We start from the raw sequence: 22737 nt of genomic DNA on the forward strand, positions 1-22737 counted from the left end.
CAGGCTGTGGGGAAGCTGGGTTCCTGCCGGCCGAGTGCGCAGGGAGAGACCAGTGTTTGCTCAAAACACAGAGTTGGTAAGGAAAAAAATTTTTTCCTTCTTAAGCTTACCCTGGAGTGTTTCCAGACAAGGAGAGGACTGCACAGACCAGCGAACAAAACAAGAGATGGAAAGTCTGCTTTCAGACAGATGGGGGAATAGGCAAGAAAGTAAAGCATGAAGCACCTGTATGCACTGAAGGGAGACCAGGCAGCAGACGAAAGAACTGAAATAGGCACATGCTCCTGGGGGGTGGGGGGGGACAGGAGACACCCAGGCCACTTAATTGCTCTCCCCCACAGGTGCCTTTATCGCCCCCCCTTTTAATTATTTATTTTGCTCTGTTTTTAAAATTGTTTTTCAATATCAGTTGAACACACATAGTTAGCACAATAGCATTGACTCTATTCCCTATGCTGGACTCGGAGAGCTGTGCAGACTGTTTTGCACGTAGTAGGTGTTCACTAAACGTCTTTCTGCACTTGACGGGACAAGAGCATGCCTCCTACCTGCTGTGCCGTGAACTGTGTGTGTGAGATGCCCGCGGGCGTGTGGACAAGAGGAAGGAAAGACAACATAGCAGTCAAGAGAAGAACTTTATATCCCATTACTTTTGTAACTGCCAATTTGCATTTCTTAATCCCATCACCTTTGCACGGGTACCTTTCCCCCCTTTGTGCATCTTCCCTCCTTCTTCCCCCAGACACTGAACCCCGAAAGCAACTCCGGGCTACTGAGGCCACCTGACCCCCGTCCTGGGGGAGGCCTGGGCTCACCGACGGGCACAGAGCAGGTGCGACCCCCACTCCCCGACGCGGCTCCCACTACCTCTTTGACATCCTCCCCACAGACCAAAGGAAACACAAACTTCAAATACTATTCCCTTTTTTATTCTCTTTCGTCATTCAGGTTTGTTCACAACATTACAGTAACAGGCACGAAAGGGAAAATCATCACATTTTTTGAACTCAACCTGTCCAAAGGATAACGTATGAAACCATGCCATTATCTCTGAGGCGGAAGGGCATTCAAAAATGAATGTGAGCTTAGGTTAGAGTGAGACCCATTCCAAGTAAGCCACGTGTAAGGTTCGAGTGGCATAGTGTTTTCATGGCAGTGACTGTACGAAATGCCGGAGTGATGTGGATGATTGGAAATATTCAAACCCTTGAAGGTTCCTGCACGAGCATTTGAATAAAAACTGCCACCCGGGCATCGTTTCAGTGGCTTTCAATCTCCTGTTTGATCTCAGAAATGTAGGGGTGATCTTTGCCGTGAGCGACTTCCATGATTGCAATGGCCTAGGAGAGATGGAGAGACAGATAAGGGGGCGAAGAGTCCGAAGCCCATCCTCTCGCACCTGCTTTAAGGTGCAGGATGCAAACTGGCTTTCAGAGCCTGTGCTCTGCTCCAGTGTTTGACTCAAAAAGGGATAAAAAGGCCCTGGCTGGGTGGCTCGGTCGATTGGAGCGACGTCTCCTACACCAAAAGGTTGTGGGTTCTATTCCTGGTCAGGGCACAGACCTAGGTTGTGGGTTCGAACCTTAGTCTGGGCACATATGGGAGGCAACCAATAGATGTTTCTCTCTCTCTCTTCCTCTCCCCCTTCCTCTCTCTCTAAAATCAATAAAAACACATCCTTGGGCGAGGATTGAAAAAAGAAAAACAAGGACAAGATTATCAAGTAACTAAAGGGTCACTCAGTTTCTACCACTAAGTAAAATATTCTGCAGTAGCTGAAGAAATGACAGAGAAATTGATTGCATGGCATTTTTTGCCCCAATATTCTAAGATTTCAGTAAAAAATGCTTTAGGGATGGACTTATTTGGCTACATGCTCAACCAAGTAAACAGGTAACAATGGATCAGAAAAGTCCACAGTGAACTTGACAGCAAACCTGTTTGATTTTAAGGCTATGTTACTGATCAGTAAGACACGACTAAACAGTTTTTCCTTTCAAAAAGTGCATACTTTCCTCTTAATATCTATTCTTTAAAAAAAAACAAAACTTAAAACTCAGTGCAGGTTTCATTTGAGGCAGCTAGAGAGAACATATTTGATAAGGTTTCTATAGTGAGAGGGGATATAAAGTGAGAGTTTCCAGTGGCTCCATCGCTTTCCTAGCTGTGTGACCTTGGGCAAATTACTTAACCACTCTGTGCCTCGATTTCCTCTCAGAGTTGTTAATACACATCAAGTGTTTAGAATAGTGCCTGGCATACAGAAAGTATGTATCACATGTCACCTATAAGAATTTATTTTGCTCCTTTACCATATTACAGAGAGAAAAACTTGAATTACTCCCCTTCTCCCAAACAGGGAACTTCTAATGGCCTGTGACTGTGACAGCATTCCTTTCTATTGTACCCTTCTCTTCCTAGATCTCAAACCAGCAGGAGGCAGGCCAAAGAACAGCGCAGGTCTTCAGGGATCACCTGGCTGGTGTTCTTAGGGATCACCTGCTAGATGCCTCCCCTCACCCTCTGCATTCATTTCGTGACTCATGTTCCCTGTTCAGGCCTATTCTATCCTTCTCTGACCTTATACTTAATTATCTGCCAGCCCTTTGCAATTGTGACCTAACTGGTTCATTTCCCCACCAAGTAACTAAGGTGATAGACAGATTCACTGGTTTAAAAATGGAAAACGTCACTCTTAGCTCACACTCCTAGCCTGGCAGGGCCCTGACCCTTCCATGTGGGACGTGGGAGCTCACTCCCATCTTCCCGAATAGTCTACTGGGAAGATTTGGGGAATTTGGAGGATTGGGCATCCCGGCTAGTCGGTGGCCCCAACTTTTACAAATATTCTCTGACAGGAGTAACAGATTGCCCCAAAGATGACATTTTATCTACTGTGGACGTCTATATAAAGGACACGGAGAACTTATTGGTACAATTGCGCTGCTGGAAGGTGAGGGCCAGGGCCCGGCCCCTCTCCCGCGGGCAGCACAGAGCAGCTGTCCAACACCAGGGGTGGGCGGATGCTGCCCAGGGTCCTGCGTGCCATCTCTCTCTCTTTTTTTGAGAATTAAAAAAACAACACACAGGTCAGGGTCCTGGCATGTAGCTCACTGACCCAGGGGCCTCTGTCCACTTGCACAGGGCAGGCAGTGTGATCTCCCCGCCATGGGCTGAGCCTGCGATCGTGGTGGCCCCTCTCCTTACAGGAGGCCTGGACGCAGACTCGGCAAAGGCTCAATGACTCCACCCCCGTCTGCTGAACCCCCCCCCCCCAACTTCCATAGCCAGAGGGGTCAAGAGCTGGTCTTTCTCCACCACTTGTTACTCAGCCTGTGAGGCAGGAGGGCCGTGCAGGCACAGAGAAGCCTGACCTCCCGTCTGCCGTACCTTCCTCAGGGCCTTCTCTCCCGCAGCTCTGTTTTCCAGGCCCATGTACAGTCTTCCCAGCTTCAACCACATGGAGGCCACGTTGAGGGAGTACAGTGGATAATGCTTACTGGAAAAGGGGAAAAGACAAGAGGCCGCTTTGTTAAAGGCTGCCGAGCAGCCCGCAGGCCTGGCACAGGAAGCCCGTGGCTGCTGAGCTTGCGGTGCCCACTCCATGGCAGCCACGCTGCTCCGAACCCTGGCAGGTCTGGGTGGAGAGTGTGGATGCGTCGACCCTGTCGAACCACCAGGATACACTTTGTTTCTGAAACCACAGGAGAAATCCCATACAAAAATATTTAGAAACAAAGCATTCAATCCTAGTCCCAGATTTTTGTTACAGGTGCACCCAAAGCAGAGCATTGGGAAACCATCCTTTCAGGTAAATTTCCTGTTGTGAAGACATCAGGCCTATCCCCTCATATTAAAAAGACAGTGTACTTAAAAAAACTTAAAAATATGCACACACTAATTAATGTCTCAAGACCCCAGCTTTCTATCACACTCTATGATACCAGCTGGTTTAGCAAAACTCTAAGTTCGGAAGTCAGGAGAACGCCTCCTGTTTCTTCTAGAGCATCTTCCTCTATCCAGCAGAGAGCTTTCTGCATATTCAGTGGGCATTCACTGTCTGGTTTTAACTGATGGCCGACTGATGGATGGGGCTTGCCTAGGAAAGAGCCCTCTCCTTGGGAACAGAGACCAGGAGGCAGCTCATGGGCTCTCGAGAGTATGTGTGTTGGTGTGTGTAAGAGGTGTTTATTCACAGGCTGGTTTGTACTACCCTCAAAATCCGTCCAAAAGAGACACATTCCGGCTGTATTCCTGGGGACAGCTTCCCCCTCCCAAAGGCCAGAGCTGGGGCTCAGTAAGCTCAGGAAGGGTCCAGTACAGCCAGTTCCTGCTGGGAGAGGAACCCCGAGGCTGAGATGACCTCATTCATTCTCATTCTCCCTGCCTCCCACTCTCCCTCCCTCCGGATCTCACAGAGGAAAGTGTGCATGAGACCACAGGAAGAAGGGTAGGCTTTGAGATTATCCCCAAGAGAGCAAATTCTGTTTCTAAGAGCAGGTTTTTAGGAGCTGCTTCCCCTGGGGCTCCCCCTGCTGGCTAATCAGGGCACTGTGGGGGAAGTAGAGGGCCAGCTTGGCTGTGGAAATTCAGACCAGACACAAATTTAACCGCCCCTGATCTTAGGATGTGAACTGAGGGCTTCTCAAATTCCTGAGAAACACCTGGGGCGCGTCTGGAACACGGGGATTTCAGGTCCAACGCTCAGATTCCGACCCACTTGGTTTTGAGGGGATCCTGTCAATGCATAATATAAATGTGTTTAACAAGCACCCGAGGGATCTGACCTAGGTCATCGCAGCCCTGAAGTGGCTGGTCGGAGCCAGAGGACAATGCCACGGCCTCCATCTATAACCCACGTTAAGGGTTAATAACCTCTCGACAGGAAACTTCCACATGGCTGACAGTTATTAGACCATACGTTAAAACCCAACTTGATTCATCAGACCTAGGCGGGATATGCAATGCCCACAGCCAACCCGATGGTCCCGGTGTTACCCTGTTAGCAAACTAGGCTGCAGTTTAGAAAATCACAAGGGGGGAGAGTGAATAATAATGGAAAAGGAACACACAGGTGGCTTTTTAATACCGGTCTGAATGAACTACAAGGGGCATAGCACCTGGGTAGGTCCTGGGACCCATCTTACCCCAGCAACCCCTGCCTAACCTCAACCTGCCATCCTGGGCGTCTCTTCCAGATGGTGGAGGGAACAGGCAGGACCCAATGGAACAGCACCCTGCACCTGTACCTCCAGATGTGGGTGCAGAGAAGAGAAAGGTGGTCTGGGAATGTTCCAACATGGGACAGTGAGAAGGCAAAACTGCCCAGGTGCACATTCCAAATCACCAGATTCCATCCCGTGCTAAGAGGGTCGGAACGGCCACTGCAATCACCTGTAGGGCTTAATGATTTTCTGTCCGTATCGCAGGGCTCCTTCCCAGTCCTGCATGTACAAGCAGACGCCCATGGCCTGGTACATCATGTGCAACATGTACACGTTACTGTCCTCAAACACGGAGCTCATCTTCTCCTGGCTGAGCTCGCAGATCTCCAGCAGCTCGCTAGGGGGTGCTCTGGAGTCAAGGAAATGACCGGCGGCCCACAGGCTGGGAGACTTCCCAAGGCAGGCTGGCTTCAAGGAGTAATTGCATCCACTGCACCTGTACCCTCACCCTCTGAAAAATTACAGAAAGCCAACCAAAGTGTAGAAACAAACAGGACAATCTGAAGACCTCAACTGGTAAAACACAGCTAAAGAATTTCAGCCACAGGCAACAGACCCTCAGTTTCGCTGTAAACAATGTTGATTAGAATCACCAATCTTCAGTCTCCTAGTTAAACTGAAACCCTCACCTCGGCTGAGCTGAAGCATTTTTTAAGGAATTAGTCCCCACCCTGGAAAAGTTCTTTCCCATGCTGAGAAATAAACATGACTTTTTCCAATTTCCTTCCATTGGTTTTAGTTCTGCCCTTAGTATACATCAAATGCCCTTCCAACACCCAAGAAAATGCTTTAATATAGTTATTAAGAATATGGGTTGTGGTGGCCGGCAGACGCGGGGCAGGATCCTGGCTCTGCCTGTTGAGCTGTGTCCCTTGGGCAAATTATCTGGTATCTAAGACTCTGTTTCCATCTAACACAGGGTGAGGACCAGGTTGGCGAGTGTCCTTGTGAGGATCAGGGGAGCAAACATAAGCAAAGCCCTCAGCACTGTGCCCATAGTAAAATATCCCCAAAACGAGTGCCTTCAAGGAACTCTTCGGCATAGTTTTAGACAATAACACTTCCACCACATTGAGCTCCTAACCAAACTAGTCAAACAAGGAGAAATAAGGTAAGATCGACATCATAAACTGATGTAGATGACTCCAAGCCATGGAAGGTCAGTGAGTCTCACCCCTGGACCAGGAGACACTCTTCCTTCAACATCCAGCACCTTCAACCCATCCCTCTGCTCCCTCTCCCCTCTCCGCCGCCTGGTGCAGGTACCCCCCCCCCCCCCCCCAGCTGTAAAGGATATACTTGTAGTGCTTGGCCCTCCGGAACTCCTCGATGACGTTGCGTGCGTACCTGACCATGTCACAGACAGCCTCTGCCTTGGGGGGCTCGTTGAGCTTCCGGATTTTCACCTTGGCCTTATCCTGAGGGAAATGTCCACACGTGCAAGGCGTTACCTCCCATGGAAACCACACTGATGGGGAAACCCCTCAAACAGTACATTCTCCCAGGCAGAGATACAGGCCTGCCTGTTCTAAAGTTAAAAGATAAAGGAAATCAGGTGATGGATCTGACAGAAATCCAATACCATTACCTTTTTACAAAAAAAAAACCCCTAAAATATTTTCTAGACACTCCTCACCTGGGCAGGGCACCTAGGGTACGTTTTGCTATGGACACGTACGTGTGCTCAGACATCTACGAATCAAGAGAATACAGTAAGGAGGGGCGGCACTGACAAAATAATTGGGCCAAAGCCAGAGAAAAATCCGCATATTCTGAACAGGCTGGGAAGCCTGAAAGTCATGCTCAGTAGTGCTTTCCCTTCCCTGTTTTGAGCAGTCGTTTCTTTTCAAGAACAACTGCTTCTCTCGCTTGTACAGTGTAATGCAAACGTTTTCATGTTTGAACAGGGACCTGGTCCAACTGGATTCCCTCAGACTGTCTCAGTGAGGTGGGTTTAAAGGGTCAGAAACTCCATAAGCAGAGACACCCAAGTCACACAGGGACAGGGGCGCTGGTTTGACAGAGATGTCCCGAGATACGGAGTCCGATCAGCGCCTCCGCCGGGCGCGTCACCAGGGAGCTTACCTTGTCTTTGGTGGTGCACTCCTGGCACTCGCACGTAAAGAAGTAAGAATCTCTCAACCGGTCGTTCCTGTCTTCTGTGGGGTACAGGAGGTCAATGTAGCTGGTAAAGACCTAAGGGGGTCCAAAAAGTGGACGTTGCAGTGCAGTCTGCCACAGGTGAGCTCACTCATCCCTGCCAGTGTTTGTGGTGGTGTCCTTGCAGGGACAGCCACAGAGGACAGCCGCAGTTCAGGGTTGACCCACGTAAACACAGCCAGCCTCAGTGTTGGCCACCTCCTCGCAGGGGAGAGAAAGGGCTTCTCTTCCCACCTTCCACAGAATCAAGGAACACAGAATCCCTAACACAGGGCGCTGGATCACCAAAAGCACCCCCACCTTCCCCCTCCCCAGAGAGCAAGCTGGCCTCTGTCCCAGGGGCAGATGCTCTCATCTCATGGACAGAAGCGAAGTCCCACTGGGCAAAGGCTCTACTCGTCCCTGGGACTGGCCCTGGGCTGTCTCTGGCCTCTCTTATTTCACACGCTGGACGACTCATATGCATTACTGATCTGTTCCTCTTTCTCCTTCTATCTGCTGGCAATGAGCAAGAGGCTGGCCTTGCTCGGCAGGCTGGGACAAGTCTGCAGAGGGAGAAAGCAGTCTCCAGGACGCTGGCATTCTGATGCCCTACCCCGCTGGGCTGGGGAACTTGGAAAAGCCTTTGCTTGGGGCTCATCTTGCTTTTTCTGACGGGGTCTGTAACTGAGACTTGGAGCATATGGAGGAGACCGGCATTTAAGTGGCCATTATCTACTCGCTGGGACGGGACTTGCTGCTCACCCCACACCAGCAGGCAAATGTCTGACTGCACAGATGGATGTCACAAAGCCGCCAGCGTGCCAGGAGCCTCGGGCACTGGCAGGCAGGCAGGGGGCACTTGTAGGGGCCGCCAAGCTCTCTCCACCCCAGAGGGCAGTAATGGGGACCTCGCAGCCCATCGAGGCCCTGGGGAATGGGATGCTTCCTCTTGGAAGGGCAAGTCACCTCAAAAGCAGTGCCTTCCCCCAAGTGAGGTTACAGCACTTCAGGCGTGTGAGAGCACCCGAGGGCAAACCACCAGGGGCAAGCCCTGCCTGGCCTCAGTGGCAGGAGCCTCCCGCCTCATTTCTCTGAAACGACCGATGGTCACATAGTGCAACAGACGGAAGAGCCCAGAAGATGGCGACAGAGGCCGCTCAGTGTCACTGCTCCTGGCCCAGACGGAGCCAGCCCAGGCCACACACTGCTCCAGTCTCCCCTCAGCCCACAGGAGCTCTTGGCGCCTGGTGACTCCCATTCTCACCGACTGCAATCATCTGTTTTAACCAAAAAGGCATCGGTGGTCTCCACGAGACATCCGGAAACCAAGACACTGCGACCCCCAGGCATGATACCCTCGTTACGGGTTTAGCAAAGGGGAGAAAATCTCAGTTCAGCTCTGGGTTAGCTGACAACTTCCGAGAAACCAAGGCCTTCACCATGTAGCACACTGACCATTACGTTTCATATTTAAAAGCTAGACATGCACCTTAAAACAGTATGAAAGATTATTAAACCGAAATCTAATCCAAAGTGTATCATTACAATGCCTAGAACCTCATTTTTTATTATTTTCCTAAGAAAGATAGCTTGCATCTAGCGATTTGCTAGGCCAGTGGGAAGGGAAAGGGCACAACCGAGCAGCGGCCCAGCATCTGGTTCTCTCCATGTCCCTCTGTGAAGGAGGGAGCTACCAGTGCGTCCTGGCCACAGGCCACCTCGACTGCCCTATCGGTGCGTGCACAGCTGGCTACCTGAACTACATCCCTAAAGAGTGAACCCTCCCAAGTTCAGATGAAGACTTGAGAGGACTGGAAGGGCTGATGTGTCATTTGGAGTTGTAACTCTCTCTCTCTTTTTTAATCTTCATTTGAGGGATATGTTTATTGACTTTAGAGAGAGGGGGAGTGAGAGAGGGGAGAGAGAGAGAAACATTGATGTGAGAGAGAAACATCGATCAGTTGTCTCCCATACGCGCCCTAACTGGGGCATCGAACCCAAAACACTTTTTGGTTTATGCAATGATGCCCCAACCAACTGAGCCACCCAGCCAGGGCTGGAGCGGTAACTCTTTAGCTACTGCTGGGCTGCTTTTCTTCTTTCAAATAACAATGCTTTTGGCCTTTTGTGGGGAGAAAAAGAGGCCAAGCTTCACTGATTAAAAAAATAAAGCTCAAACTGCATTGCTTGGCAATGGGAACACGGACTCTAAGGCAATCTGAGATTTCATTCTGCTCACCTCAGCAGTCTCCTTTCTCAATAAATCTCTATATATCTCTGTGAGGGACTTCACTCAAATTTATTCTTTCCTGTTTTCTCCTGGATGGAAATGGTGAGCACCAAATGGAAGCCAAGCGCGTGGGACTCCAAGCCACAGGTCACAGATCTGAACATTAACCCTGGGACACCTGAGGACGGATACGGTGGAACTGCCAGGATCACGCACAGCCCGTCTCATCCAGTGATTTCTCTACCCTTTCAGAACAGCTGTCTGGTGCTCACTGCCCCAGCCGCCCATGGCCACGCACTCACCTCCTCTCCGGGGCTGATTTCCTGGACGGCTCTGACCTCCGCCAGGGTCCCCTTGTAGGTCACAATGACATTGGGGCAGCAACTATGGTTCATCAATGCAACGCTGTCAACCAGAAGAGAAAACCTGATTTGTTCAGTAAGGCAGACAGTCTAGGGAATCCGCGGCTACTTACTGGCCAAGTCACAGCAACTCGGTCTTTGCAGGACATTAACCAAAAGAAATCTAATAGCTGGCCATCATATTCTAAGAGGTTTTTCTGCATGCATCGGTCACCTTAAACTTTCACAATATTGAAAACTGAAATGTGCCATTCAAAACAGTGGTATCTAAGCCCGAAACAAAAAAACACGTGATAAAACCAGCAACGACAATCCCACAAAACTCCTTCTTCTTCGGGGCAAGACTCACAGCCCAGCACCTGCCGCTCCTCCCTGTACACTGTTTGAGACAAACGGTGGTCATTCCCAAGCCGCTTTTTCTATTAGTGGATTATTTCTAACATGTTTTCTTCAGATGTTGAGAAATCGCCTCCTAAGTGAGGGCTTGTGATCCCCCGCGAGACCCGGAGAAGCCTATTTGAGTCTCCGCACCTCAATTTCCTCACCTGGGAAATTGGGACGCGCTGCACCTGCTGCTCGCTGTCTGCTTTTCAGGGACGGCGGGGACAGAGGCTCGCCCACGCGAGGGGCTTTGAGCTTTCTGATTATATCAGGGTCAAAGTTCTGAGAACAGAAATTTCTAAACTACGGGGGGGAAAATGCTTGATCTCTGAAAATGCCGCCTTTGAAATCACAATGCCGAACTGATTTCAGTCCAAAGGGATTTTTTTTCCCCCCAATTAAAACTGCCTGGAAACCGGGGCCCGTGTGGGCACTCACATCCCCACGTATCACTGCTCCGGCGGCCACTGCCACTTGCCAGAACCCTCAGCAATCAAAACCCCTCTCCCGTTTGCCCCAAGAATACGAAAAGAGCAAAGGGGGCCAGGAGCCTGAGGAGGATGAGCCACCCAGGGCTTGCTGAGGACAAGGGGGGCAGCCCTCCCCCCCGCCAGTTTCTCGGGGGTCCGAGTGAAGTCTGTGGCTGCCTGGAGCCTGGGACAGCGCACGGCAGCTTCCCTGTCTTGTGCTTGGGGCGGGTCACCTCCACCACGCATCGCAGTCCACGCAGCTTACTAGCAAGTGGTCCACAGGGAATCGGGCCCTGGGAAACTTGATAAACAAATGTGTCCAAAATCGTCAGTATTGCAAAAGCAGAGTTCTAGAACCATCTTGCAGAAAAAGTAATAAAAGTGTTCCATTTCACGACAGACGCCTACAACTGCTTCGTCCTAAAGCCAAAGGCCCCTGTAGCGAATATTAAGCAATGTCACTTTAGACGGAATAATCTACGATGTGGATTAATTCAGACTGGGATGGAGGAAGGCTCCTTCGCGCCGTGTGTGAAGCCAGGGCTTGATTTCAGGGGACAAGCATTTTGAAAACACTCGTTCCATCAAAAAGACCATGGCAAAGCCATTCTCGGCAATCCGTTGAAGTCAGAGCTCCGAAGATCTCCACTTGTCCACTGGCTAGCCTTTCTCGAATTCCTTGAGTGTTCCTGAAGGAAGCAAGGCTCCTACAGTTCTTTGAAATTTCCCCCAGTTCACTGCTTTAGTTCAAGCTCTCTCCAAACTGCGCTGTTTCTATACTGGTCTTTTTCAGACAGGACAGATGGAGAAGCAGGTCACATATTCTCCACGTAAGCCTACGGCCAATTGTTGGTTGGCAATTAACGTTTCACAAGAAACCCAGAGATTTCCATAACCACGGATATGCAAAAACGCCCGTTTCTCAGCAGGGCACACTATAAAACACTCCTTAATAACAGCTCCGGACCTGGTGGGACTTAACAAGTAACTGTGCTCTTAACAACTACCTTCAGATCCTTAAACGCAGGGGAAATATTTTCAAATCTGGCGGAATTAAAAAGGTGTCTTAATTCACTCGGAGTTTCATGTCTGCCACATGCAGTTAGGAGGGTATTTTTAAACAAAAAGAATCAAATTAGTGTTAAGTAAAAAGAAAGGAAAGAAATGAAGCCAAACTCAGCCTACTCGGGAAATATTGCTGATCCCAGATGCGAAAGTTCTTCATCTTCTATTGTGAAGCCGTTACAGTTCACCTGCGGGGAGAAAGGGGCGAAAGGAGACAAAGGAGCAAGCTAAACGTTCTGTCTGCACAGAAATCATTTCTTTAATTTCTGACCTTTAACAAATGAACTAGGAAGATGTTCTGGTTTAGTGATTTTTAAGACCTTCTTTTGGCCAAGGTATCCTTTGTTCAAATACAATTTACCTATCAGCTTCATGTATAAACAAATAAAAACAGAACTGTCAGGGGGAAGCACCCTCAGTCTGTCCTGCCTACCCACCTACACACGGGAGCCAAAGGGCACAGACCACTTGAGGTTCAAGTGCTAAAGTTTGCACATCTGAATGGGAGTTCGTATTCCTGGAGTCTAACCCCATCATGCCACAGATCTGTAGTGTGATCCTGAGACCATCTCTTGAGTCCTGTGTCCTTGGTTTTCTCCCATTAAAAACAAAAAGTCAGTTAACTCGTTACCCGTGTCCTGCTGTGAGGTGGTAAACAGGACAGCCTTATACAGCTGATCTAACTGCTGTCCACCCCGAGAGGCAGAGGGGCCTGACGCTGAGGAGCTGGCACCTTCCTTTCATGGCCGGTCAATTCAACCACTGGTCACTTTCTCATGCTTGAAACGAGATGTTACACTGAAAAATGCCAAGGGCAACTCTCACCATTCTGAAGCCTAACCTAGAGCTTGCAGAATAAAAATGAGGGACACATCCCCAATTTTACGTTGTTCCATACTTTCATTCTTTTCATGGATATTCATTGAGAACTCACGTGCTGGGAACTGTGCACGTGGTATGAACACCCTAAAATCTGTGCCCTCAAGAAGCGTCCAGCCTATTGGGAGACAGTGCAATGGGTGTTTTTATTTGTATCTAGTTTCAGAGCTGGAAGGGGACTCAGTCTCTTTACTTGTCAGATGATGAAACTGAGGTCAGAGAGGAGCAGTGACTAGTCCAATGCCTGCAGCAAAGGCCCTGCTCCTCCCAGGCAACTAGGAAGGTATCTGTGAGGCACATGTGCTGAAGGATTTCACCCGTGGGCTGGGACCAGGCTCTTCCACACAGGAGACACCGCGCTGGTACATTTCAGGCCAAAGTGGGCTTTTGAAAACTAGCATTTGAGGAGCTTTTATTCAGGGCAAGGCACTATGCTAGGTGCTACATATTTACCTCTCTTATGTCTGCAACACTATTTTGGCATAACCCATTTTACAGATGTAGAAACTTGAGGCTCAGAGAGGTCAATGATTCAAGGCCACATAAGTAGCAAGTGGGACAATAAGGAGTCAGAATTCACACTAGACATTCTGACAGCTTTGCTGTCAGAAACGCAAAAGTGTTTCTTTACACTGCACCGAGTTTCTTCAAAAATCGTTCTGATCTATGAACGTTAATGTGGCGATTTTACTTAAAATTAAAAGGCCAATGTCAAAGGCTTGGGAATCTTGCTACACAGAGAAGTAAAGGCTATGATGGGTTTGACTTAGTTTTTACAATTCAACATATTTACAATCAGAATTTACAATTTTCAACATAAAAAGAGATGACTGAGGGTTAGTAGAATAATACACAGCCTTTGAAATACTGAGGTGTTGGGCACTTCTATGTAGAAGACTCAGCATACCATCTTTTTGTGCCAACTTCAAGTATCCTGACCTATTCTGTCATCAGGACATTAACCTATTACCATTAAGCAATGACCATCAGTCAACATTGGGTAAGAGTTTAATCAGGACTTTCATTCATTCAACAAAGTTTACTGGAGCATGAACTATGTGTCCTCCAGCTTCGTAAGTACTGAGTGATCTATGTACAGTCTCAGACTGGATACCAACATGCCTCGGCCATGTCTGGGACCCACAAAGCAACAGCAAATGTTTGCAGAATGAAGGAGAGAATCTAGCAACAATTTTCAAACTGACCTAGGGACAGACTAACTCTGCGGGATGGGACACTTGCTCCTTTGCTTCTCAGTCTCTCCCTCTGCATGGAGCTCAAGTCTGACTCCAAATGCCTTCAGGCTCGAATGTTCGAGGACCACTGGTGGCTCTCTTCCCTCTGCCCTCCTCTGACTGTGCAAGAGCGAGTGTTTCTTCATCAGCAAAGGTTCCTATAAGCAGTGTCATCACTGTTCCTTTCTCGGAGGCGGTGATGGTGTTTAAGCCAAATTGCACAGCAATTTGCCTGTCAGCTTTCCCTGCCTTCTGAAATATCCCCAGAGAAGAAAAATGAACTTGGGTGTTAAGGAAGATACATGGGCCGCAGTCCCTTTTTTCAAGTCAAATCAAGCGTAAGTGCCTTGCTAGAGTTATTCTCATAATTAGCATTTAGACTAGATGTAGGCTGCACACCAAAAATACATTTCCCGACCATGCATATGTTCCCAGCGATTAAAGTGCACCTCAGTGCTACGGAAGGAGTGCAGTCACCTTCCGCTGCCAGCTGCGGCTGGGCCACAACTTAACCCACTAGGGCCTCCCGTGAACCCGAGATGAGCGGGCTCAGAGGCTGGGACAGCGGCCAGGCAGCTGGGGGCCGAGAGGCAGGACTGGAGTGTGGGGTGAGGCTGGGACAGCACTTTTCGCTTTTGCCTTAGAGTTTTCTTCGGGGATACTGAATGTCCCTTTTCAAATGTACATATGAAATATATATGTGTGTGTGTGTGTTTGTATAAGTGTATTTGTGTGTACACACAGAATCTCAGAATGGATATTATAATTTGATAAACATAAAATATATAAAGGAATTAATTATCTACGGTTATACATGTGTGAAAAAAGTTCTCTCTCTCTCTCTCTCTCTCTGGTTTTAAAGAGAACCCCACGATAAAATTGCATGCCCACCTCTGCCCGTAATTTCTGATCGCTTCCTGAGGATGCATTCCTGGAAATGTAATTACTAGGGCAAAGGGTACCTAGGTGATGCTCATCCTGTTTGAAGAATAATGTGTGAGTTCCACCCAAGCTCCCTTCTGTATCTGGAGTCTGAGGGTTCTGGCAGGAATGCAGCTTCTTGCACCATAAAGCAGTATTTCGGCATTTCTCCCTCTGGAAAGGTCACCTTCATTGACATGTTCAGCTCGCAGGGGAAAACGCAAGCATATTAGGGAGAGAAATCCGGTCTAGCAGGTGTGCCAGGAAGAGCCACCCTCTCAATAACAGGAAGCCGAGGGTGCCGGAGGCACTTTCTTCTCTGTTGTACCTGAGCCGTAGCCTTAGCCTTTCCACACGGCTGGGTCCCAGTTCTCTAATGTTGCTCTTATCTAGAAACTTCTATAATTTTGCATTATATCTGGTTTGGGTAAACCTGGGCTTCTCTAGAGATTTCTGACAAGACATCCTGCACCCGGACCCACTGGGGCTCCCCTCTGTGGGGACATCTGTATTTGCCTCTGCTTTATCACACAGTGTTAAAGGAATGAAAAAAACCACTGCTATCAGAATGGAAGGTTTAAGAGAAGAAAAGTAAAATTTCATGTGGGAACCTCTTTTCTTGTCAAAGAGGTTACTGTCTGCCACTGTACCAGGCACTGGCAACGCCTCTGTTTTCATAAACTCTTCCTGTGACGAGAGGCAGAGGGAGGCTGAATTTCCTGTGCTCCACCCATCAAGCCGAGGGCCAGCACAGGGAGGACCCTGACGTGCTCAAGGTCACCTAGCAAGGCCATGCCAAGCAGGGTCCAACCGGTCAAGAGCCTTGTCCTCATAGATGCCATCATTCTACTTCTGCTCACGTTCACCGAGTATGTGCTGGGGACAGGGGCTGGGGTGGGGAAAGCTACACCCGGCGTCACCCGATGCTGCATCCTTACCTGTGCAAAGAGTGCTACCAGGCTCTCGTTGTCGGGGAATTTGAGGTGCTTGGAGTAAAAGTGATGGAGGGCAGAAATGTCACTCTGAATCAAATCCTTCTTCTCATTGTCTAATTTATCCAGATCTGTGGATAAACAAACCATTATTCAGCAGGTAGAGAACTGGATTTCTAGCTACACTCTTTTCTTACTGTAAATGGCATGGAAGGGAGGGGACAAATATGTGGAGCCCCATAAAATATTCTTCCTCATCACGCGGTCTAACTGATGAACCCAAGGGGAGAAAGGCATGCAAATCATTCTTCTCTTCCTCTGACAACCGGAGGTCACCCAGGACACGAAATTTCAACTGACCATTAGCCATGGGGTCAGGGATGTGTGGCAGTGACCAGTAACCAGCCTCAGTCCAGTCAAGGACCCCTCAGGTGGCCCTGGAATCTGTGTCAGGGTCAAGAAGCTGGAGAGCCCCTGATTTAAAGAGTTTCAGTAAGGACATCAGCTGTTTACAGGACTGCAATTCAGCAAAGATCCAAAAATATTCAGCAGGCCAGGAGAGCCCACAGCAGATAGCTCGGGATGCAGTAACTCATCCCTCAAGTTCCTACTTCCCCTTAATTATTTCCTGATAATCCTGTCGACTCAGAAAAATGACTTGGAGTCTTTTTTCAAAATAGCACATAAGTCAAAATAAAAGCTATTTATTATAAAATCACCACCAACACTAAGATAAGAGAGCACGCCCTGTCTTCAGTCCTGCCTCGTCCATGTTCAATGTGGAGAGAAAGTAACTGCTCAGCTGGTTCCAGAGACACTTACGTGATTCAAACTCCTTCACGGCTAACAATTTCTCTGAAGGTGTTCTCTCTGGGTGCCTTTCCTAGTGATCGGGGAAGAAATCACACAGATATGGATTTTAACAACCAGGGCAAAATGCCTTTCGCTTTTACATTCACATGAACAAAACGCAACAACTCTCCATGAAGCAGAGAAAGTGACCCGAGAATCCACCACTGGGGCTCTGAGAGCGTCTGCCCAACGTTCAAATCCAAGACTCCTTTGAAACGCTTTCTAAAGTGTCTGCCGTGCTCCTAACACCCTGCTAATGTTATGCACACAGTAGGCTCAAAAATGCTTGTTATGGGAAAGAACAGTGGCTGGAAAACAACTTTTTAGGGCCCTGGCTTAAAAGGACCGAGTCTACAGATGAGCCATCCTATTGATTATTTCTCCTTCTGAAAAGGAACAAAATCTAACCCCCCACCCATTTCCCACTTTCTTTAAGCATAAGCTAAAATGATCTCAAATTCTGTGTTTCAAAAAGAACACTTTGGGTTGTGTCTGTGAGCCCGGATTCGCTTGAAACCGTTGTGGGCTTTGTTCTAGACATCCCAAGAGGAGCTGACAATAGTAAACCCGCCAGGCTTTGAGGACATGAATAAACTTGGTGTTGACAAGAGTTCAAAAGCAGAGCTCAAGAGCTGGCCCGAGGCGCGCCTTTGTAATCTGGCCATTCAATGTGGGGATACAGGTGGTCTGGCGGGGCGAGCTCACCTCCCTAGTTAACATGTTAAGCTTCCCCCTGGTAGCTGGGTAGCCGGTCTCCCCTAATCCTTTGCAAGCTAGCAGAATACAAATGGTCTGTGTTTTTAATCATCGGATCCTACAGAGATGAAAAGGTGGCCAGGTAACTTTTCATTTAATGGACTATTAGCAGCCGTAGTAATTATAATAAGAGTTGAATGAAACTGGTGAAAACTCATCACAGCATTCTGACGACCCTCCTAGCACCAAAATATTTCAATAGCTCCTTTTGGGAGCAGAAATCTTCCATTCACAGGATGCACTTCTATAAGATTAGTAGTTCATTTTGCCTGGGAAAGCTTTTCATTCAGGAAAGTACACCAGCTTCTTCTGAATTCTTAACCAGAAATCTATAAATAGCATCAACGAGTGGAGGTGGGGGGGGAGGGGAGGGGAGTGGGGGGACGGGGGGGGAAACAGCAGCTTGGTCACCCAACCCTCTCAGGGTGCCTGCACATCTAACTGGATGGCTTATTTACCCTGACACCTCACCCAGCCACACCATTGCTCCCTACCCTTTCCTTCTGACCAAGTACTCTGCATATATTTAAAGGTAATTGTTAGTAAGGATCCAAAAGTTAAGCTCCTCCAGGGAAAACAATCCTGCTTTCTCCGGCTCCCTCTGCGGGCACCCTGTGTGCCTTTGGTTACCCTGAGCTGGCTCGGTGGCATTTCAGCAGGCGCCTGACCCCGGCTGAACATAACGGAACGGTGAGCTCAGAGCTCAGAAATGATCTACTTCTTGTTTACGTGACCCAGGATCCCAACTTAGTCTGGGGACAGGTTTGTGCTAATCATTATGATCACATTTGGCTCAGATAGAAAAATACCAAGTTTTAAAAGGGGTGGGTGGCAGAAAGAAGGAGATGCAATTTCAGCTTTAAAACATTTACGGTACAGAGGCTCCGACACCATCTGATGATCAGCAAGCACCTCTGTGGACATAAACACCTTGTGAACCCCGCGTGGCCCCATTTCACTGTGTCACGAGGACAAGTTCCGTGGCATTTTCCTCCCGTCTGTTTGGCTTGGTCCCTTGGAGATGAGGCATCTCACTAACACGCGGTCGGTAAGGACTGAGCAGACGAGGGACAGCAGCTGTTCCTGGCAGCATCTTGGGAGGAAACGGCTGGAGCATTTCTTTCCTTTCTTCTTTCTTCTACCCTTTTTCCCTTGCCTCGGTTTCCACTTTTCCACTCCCCTTTCTCTTCTCCTTTGCATATGCCTCTGGCTGTCCCATCCCACCCCTCACCTGCCTAGACATGGGCAGGTAAGGAGACAAGAAGAACTGAGCATTGTACAGAAAGGGGGGGCACAGGGGTGCCCTCTCTGAGTCAGAAAGGAAAGAGGGGACACATCTCAACGCTCCGCAGGCCAGGCTGGTTCCCTAGGAGGCGCTCATTATTTTCAATTGTGTGTTCATGCCTTGAAAAGCCGTATTTTCCCATACAATCTTATCTCATAAAGAGAAAGCATTTCATAGCTGCGCCCATGTTCCTGGCCTAGGGTGAGGGACGTCCTAAGTCGCACAGGGCAAGTGACAAACCAGCCCACACCTGGAGTTCTGTTCCCAGCCCTGCCCATGTGGATGTGACAGGAAGCGGAGTCCAAGAATGCTCAACAAGAGATGATCACCACAGGTCAGTTACTCATCTCTCTGACCTTTAAGAAAAAAATGAAATGAAATGCACTTGAATGGGATCCCAGATCCTCACCTGTTTGGCCAGAATCCTCGCAGTGAGCCTCACGGTCTCTGAGGGATTCCAGTTTTCCCCAAAAACAACCATGGGAGAACATTCCAGCTTGTGCATGGGCCAGTCTTCCTTCTGGGAAGGTTAAAAAAAATAAAAGATTAAACACACAGGCACTGGAATGAAGTTCATGAGGATGCAACAAGTCCTCCTGGCTGAGGTCAAGGGAAATATGTTTCCTTTTGGAAAATGGGGCGATGCTCACAACAGGCAGACATGAAAATACCCTTTAAGGTGGATATGGTCTTGTAACCTTGACTCAGGCCTGGCCAAGGCTGCCAGGACGGGAAGATTCGCTTTGTGTTTTTTTCACGAAGCGTCTCGTGTCTTTCTGCAGCCTCTCATTACTCCAGACGACATGTCCACCTCTCTACTATCTGTGAAGGTTGTCAAAACGCAGGGATGAGGGCCCTGGGCCTGAGGCCCTGATGTGGCTCAGCTGCCCTGCAGCTCTGCTCTGGCTCTGGCCTCCCGCCGGGGCACATAACCGGGCCTGATGTGCACAGCAACCAGTCCCCTCTGCTAGGTGACAAAACAGAATACGGGCGAGGGCTTCATGAGGGGCCCTCGGGAGGCTGGTGACAGCTCCTACTGGGAATATTTAGGCGTAAAGGCTTCCTGAAGATGCAGTGGGAAGCTGTACTCCTTTCTTGCCCAGGTCTTGGAGCTGTATGCCCCAGGCCAAGGGCAGAGGACACGTGTTCAGTATGGAAAGGGTGGCGATGCCATGGAGTCTGGGAGGCTGAGGGGGGACAGGACACAAGGGGCTGTGGAGACCACGGAAGAGAGTAAGGAGTGGGGAGGAAGTGACCGTGACAGCTGGTGACACGGTTAGTGTGGGATGGCCGAGAACTGGGCACCATGGAGGCCAGGGCCGAGTCTGATAAAAACCAGGTGTGGCATCGTGAGGGGAGGGCAGGCTGCTGACAGTGGATGAGAGACGGGTGGGGGAGGAAGGAGGCCTGGGAGCTGGGAGAAATGGAGTGAAGGCTTAGAGGGTGAAGGGGGGAGGGGGTCACTTTTATTTGGGAAACGTCAGAGCCCGTTAGTATGCTGATGGGAGTCTTCAGACACCCGTCCTCACAGTGGCACTGGGTGCTGTCCCCTCTTCCCCCAGCCTGTCCTCCTCAGGGAACGGCTAGTCCATTCTTTCAAATGCTCGGGCCAGAAACCTGGAGCCCTCCTGGTCTCCCTCACACCCCACACTCAACTCTCTGTCCAGTCCATCATCCCTGCTTTCAGAACACACCTAGGATCTGACCGCTTCTTACCACCCACCTTTCCAGCCCGTGGCAGCCCTGGCACCTCTCACCTCTCACGGCCCCTGCCTTCGACCGGATGCCTGCTCTGCCCTTGACCCTCACCGACTGGGATCAACAGGGCAGCCAGAGTCATCAGTCTGTTAAACAAAACTCAGATCACCCCATACCTCAGCTCAGAACCTTCTGATGTCTCAGGTGACCTGTGCAGCCACTCGTGAAGGGCGTCATTCCCACTCCCCCCACCGGCCCCTGACGGCGTCGGCCACATACTCTCCTACGTTGTCCCTTGAACAGACCGAGCACGCTCCTGCCTCAGGACCTTTCGCACATGCTGTATCTCCTGGCTGGAACCTTCTCCTCGATGTCCACATCACCCCCACCCTCACTCCTCCAGGTCTCTGCTCCAATCACCTATTCGAGGCACCTGCCATGAGCACCCTACCAAAAAGAGCCCCTTCCCCATCGCTCCCCTTTCCTTGCTTTTTTATGTTTCTTCTTAGTACCTCTCACCACCTGATATATTACATGTTCATTAGCTGTTCCGGCTTAGTGCTCCCCCCACCCCGTTAATATAAAGGAACTTCATCTGGTCTGTTCACACCTCTAAGCCCAGCACCTAGAACAGCGCCTGACTTCTACTGGGCACTCAGTATTAAGTTGCTGAATGAGTGACGATGTCTCCCTACCCCCTTCCCTCCACCTTTTCCCAAGAAGGAAGGACACGGTGTTACTGAATGATTTAGTGCGGTATGTGACACAAACCCTCGGCTCAAGTTCTGCGCCAAGACGTGCTGCAGAGTTAATTAACGCCATGCCGAATATAACTGAGAGCAGAGAGAGGAAGAAATGACAAGGTTTCACAAGGGAGGAGGGGATCTGCTCTTAGCCAAAGCCTAAAATAGGAGCACAGTGATGAGGTAACCAGGTAGGAATGGGTAGGTCCAGCTCCCTGAAGACAAACCAGCTCCCTTCCCCGATGCAAAGCAAAAAGAGAAAGACAGAGGGCTTCAGGGCTTCAGGGGTACTCAGGAAAATGGGGAACATCAGCTGGGGACAGATGCATAATTAAAAACTGGGAACAAGTGTCCACTATGACCCTAGGAACTCTTAAGAAAAGGCCTCTCCAGGGCCTGTAAGATGTTGGTTTTCTGAACTGTGGATGGTGTGTCTGGTGTTTAACAACAATATGCTCCTGGGAGAAAGAAGTTTAATATTAACATTTCTTAATATGATTTGTTCATTATTTACTAATATACTTAATACAAAATTAATGTCACTATAAATAACACACAATGTTGACATTTACTGATGTAAATGTCCTCAAAGGGAAGGGAACCGAACTACAGGGCAGGCTGTGGGGGGAGGAAGGGAGCCGAGTGCTGCCAGGGAGGACTTGGTCTGGAGCTCAGGAAACCTGCATTCTTAACGCAGCTATGTGACCCCAGCAGCTCTCTTAATCCCTTTGCATTCATATCCTTGGCTGTAAATAACATGATCCCTAAGTTACTTAGCAGGTCCAGAATTCTGAGTCTATGATTTTACACCTTCCAACAGTGATAATCAGATACAAAGCTTGAAGACTACCAAGAAATAGAGGACCTTCCAAGGATAATCAGGCATTCATGTCACCACAAAGGGACAGGTGAGGGTCCAATCAGCTCACCCACAGGAAGCTGTTCAGGACAGTGCCCGGCACACGGTGCCCTCGCAGCAGACTGTGGTAATTGTCCATGTCCATGTTCATTCTTTCATTCATTCATTCATTCATTCAATGAGCTCTGCACTGACCCTAGAGGCAGGGGTGGGAGAGGAAGTCTTTGACTTTACGTAGTGTACACCTTTATCAGAACACAAGGTTTAAAAGCAAGAGCGCCCGTACATCATACAGTCCCACACAGCAGTTAAAGCAGAGAGCTGGATATCTTTGGGGAAGTGCAGAATCACAGAAGTTTCACCAAGGGAAATGTCTCAGAATAATAATGTTTCCCTTTTTGTTGGAAGGTGATGGTCCACATTATCTTAGAGAACCTGACAGAGGCAATTAGCCCTAGTTTTGCACATAAGATATTATAAACAATCAGACTGGGCAAAATTGGGAAAAATTAGGCTAGCCTTTTACTAATTTTATTTTTTAGTATTAGCAGTTTCTTTGCCCACAGAGTCCCCTTCGCTAACTCCTGCATTTGGTGCCTCTCTAGTTCTCACGGCGCCTTCAAGACAGACACAGGCCACTTGTACACACGTATGTGTGCTTTCCTAAAAGGTGGACTAGTAAGGAAGTGTCACACAGTTTCT

The 22737-nt window shown here is 49.0% G+C and overlaps 1 protein-coding gene across 1 annotated transcript in view; it reads right to left on the bottom strand.

Annotated features, from left to right (window-relative positions):
* Positions 1-907: 907 nt before the first annotated feature.
* Positions 908-22737, bottom strand: part of SMYD2 (SET and MYND domain containing 2) — a 43147-nt gene continuing 21317 nt past the window's right edge. The window contains exons 3-12 of the mRNA XM_087828142.1: positions 19145-19255; positions 16665-16725; positions 15849-15973; positions 11996-12063; positions 9900-10002; positions 7311-7421; positions 6523-6643; positions 5395-5569; positions 3391-3499; positions 908-1340 (exon numbers count right to left, since the gene is read on the bottom strand). Coding sequence (XP_087684268.1) covers positions 1260-1340; positions 3391-3499; positions 5395-5569; positions 6523-6643; positions 7311-7421; positions 9900-10002; positions 11996-12063; positions 15849-15973; positions 16665-16725; positions 19145-19255 — 1065 coding nt within the window. The 3' untranslated portion in view covers positions 908-1259. The remainder of the gene's footprint in view (positions 1341-3390; positions 3500-5394; positions 5570-6522; positions 6644-7310; positions 7422-9899; positions 10003-11995; positions 12064-15848; positions 15974-16664; positions 16726-19144; positions 19256-22737) is intronic.

This window comes from Miniopterus natalensis, chromosome 19 (assembly GCF_054644295.1).
Source record: "Miniopterus natalensis isolate mMinNat1 chromosome 19, mMinNat1.hap1, whole genome shotgun sequence".
Taxonomy (NCBI): domain Eukaryota; kingdom Metazoa; phylum Chordata; class Mammalia; order Chiroptera; family Miniopteridae; genus Miniopterus; species Miniopterus natalensis.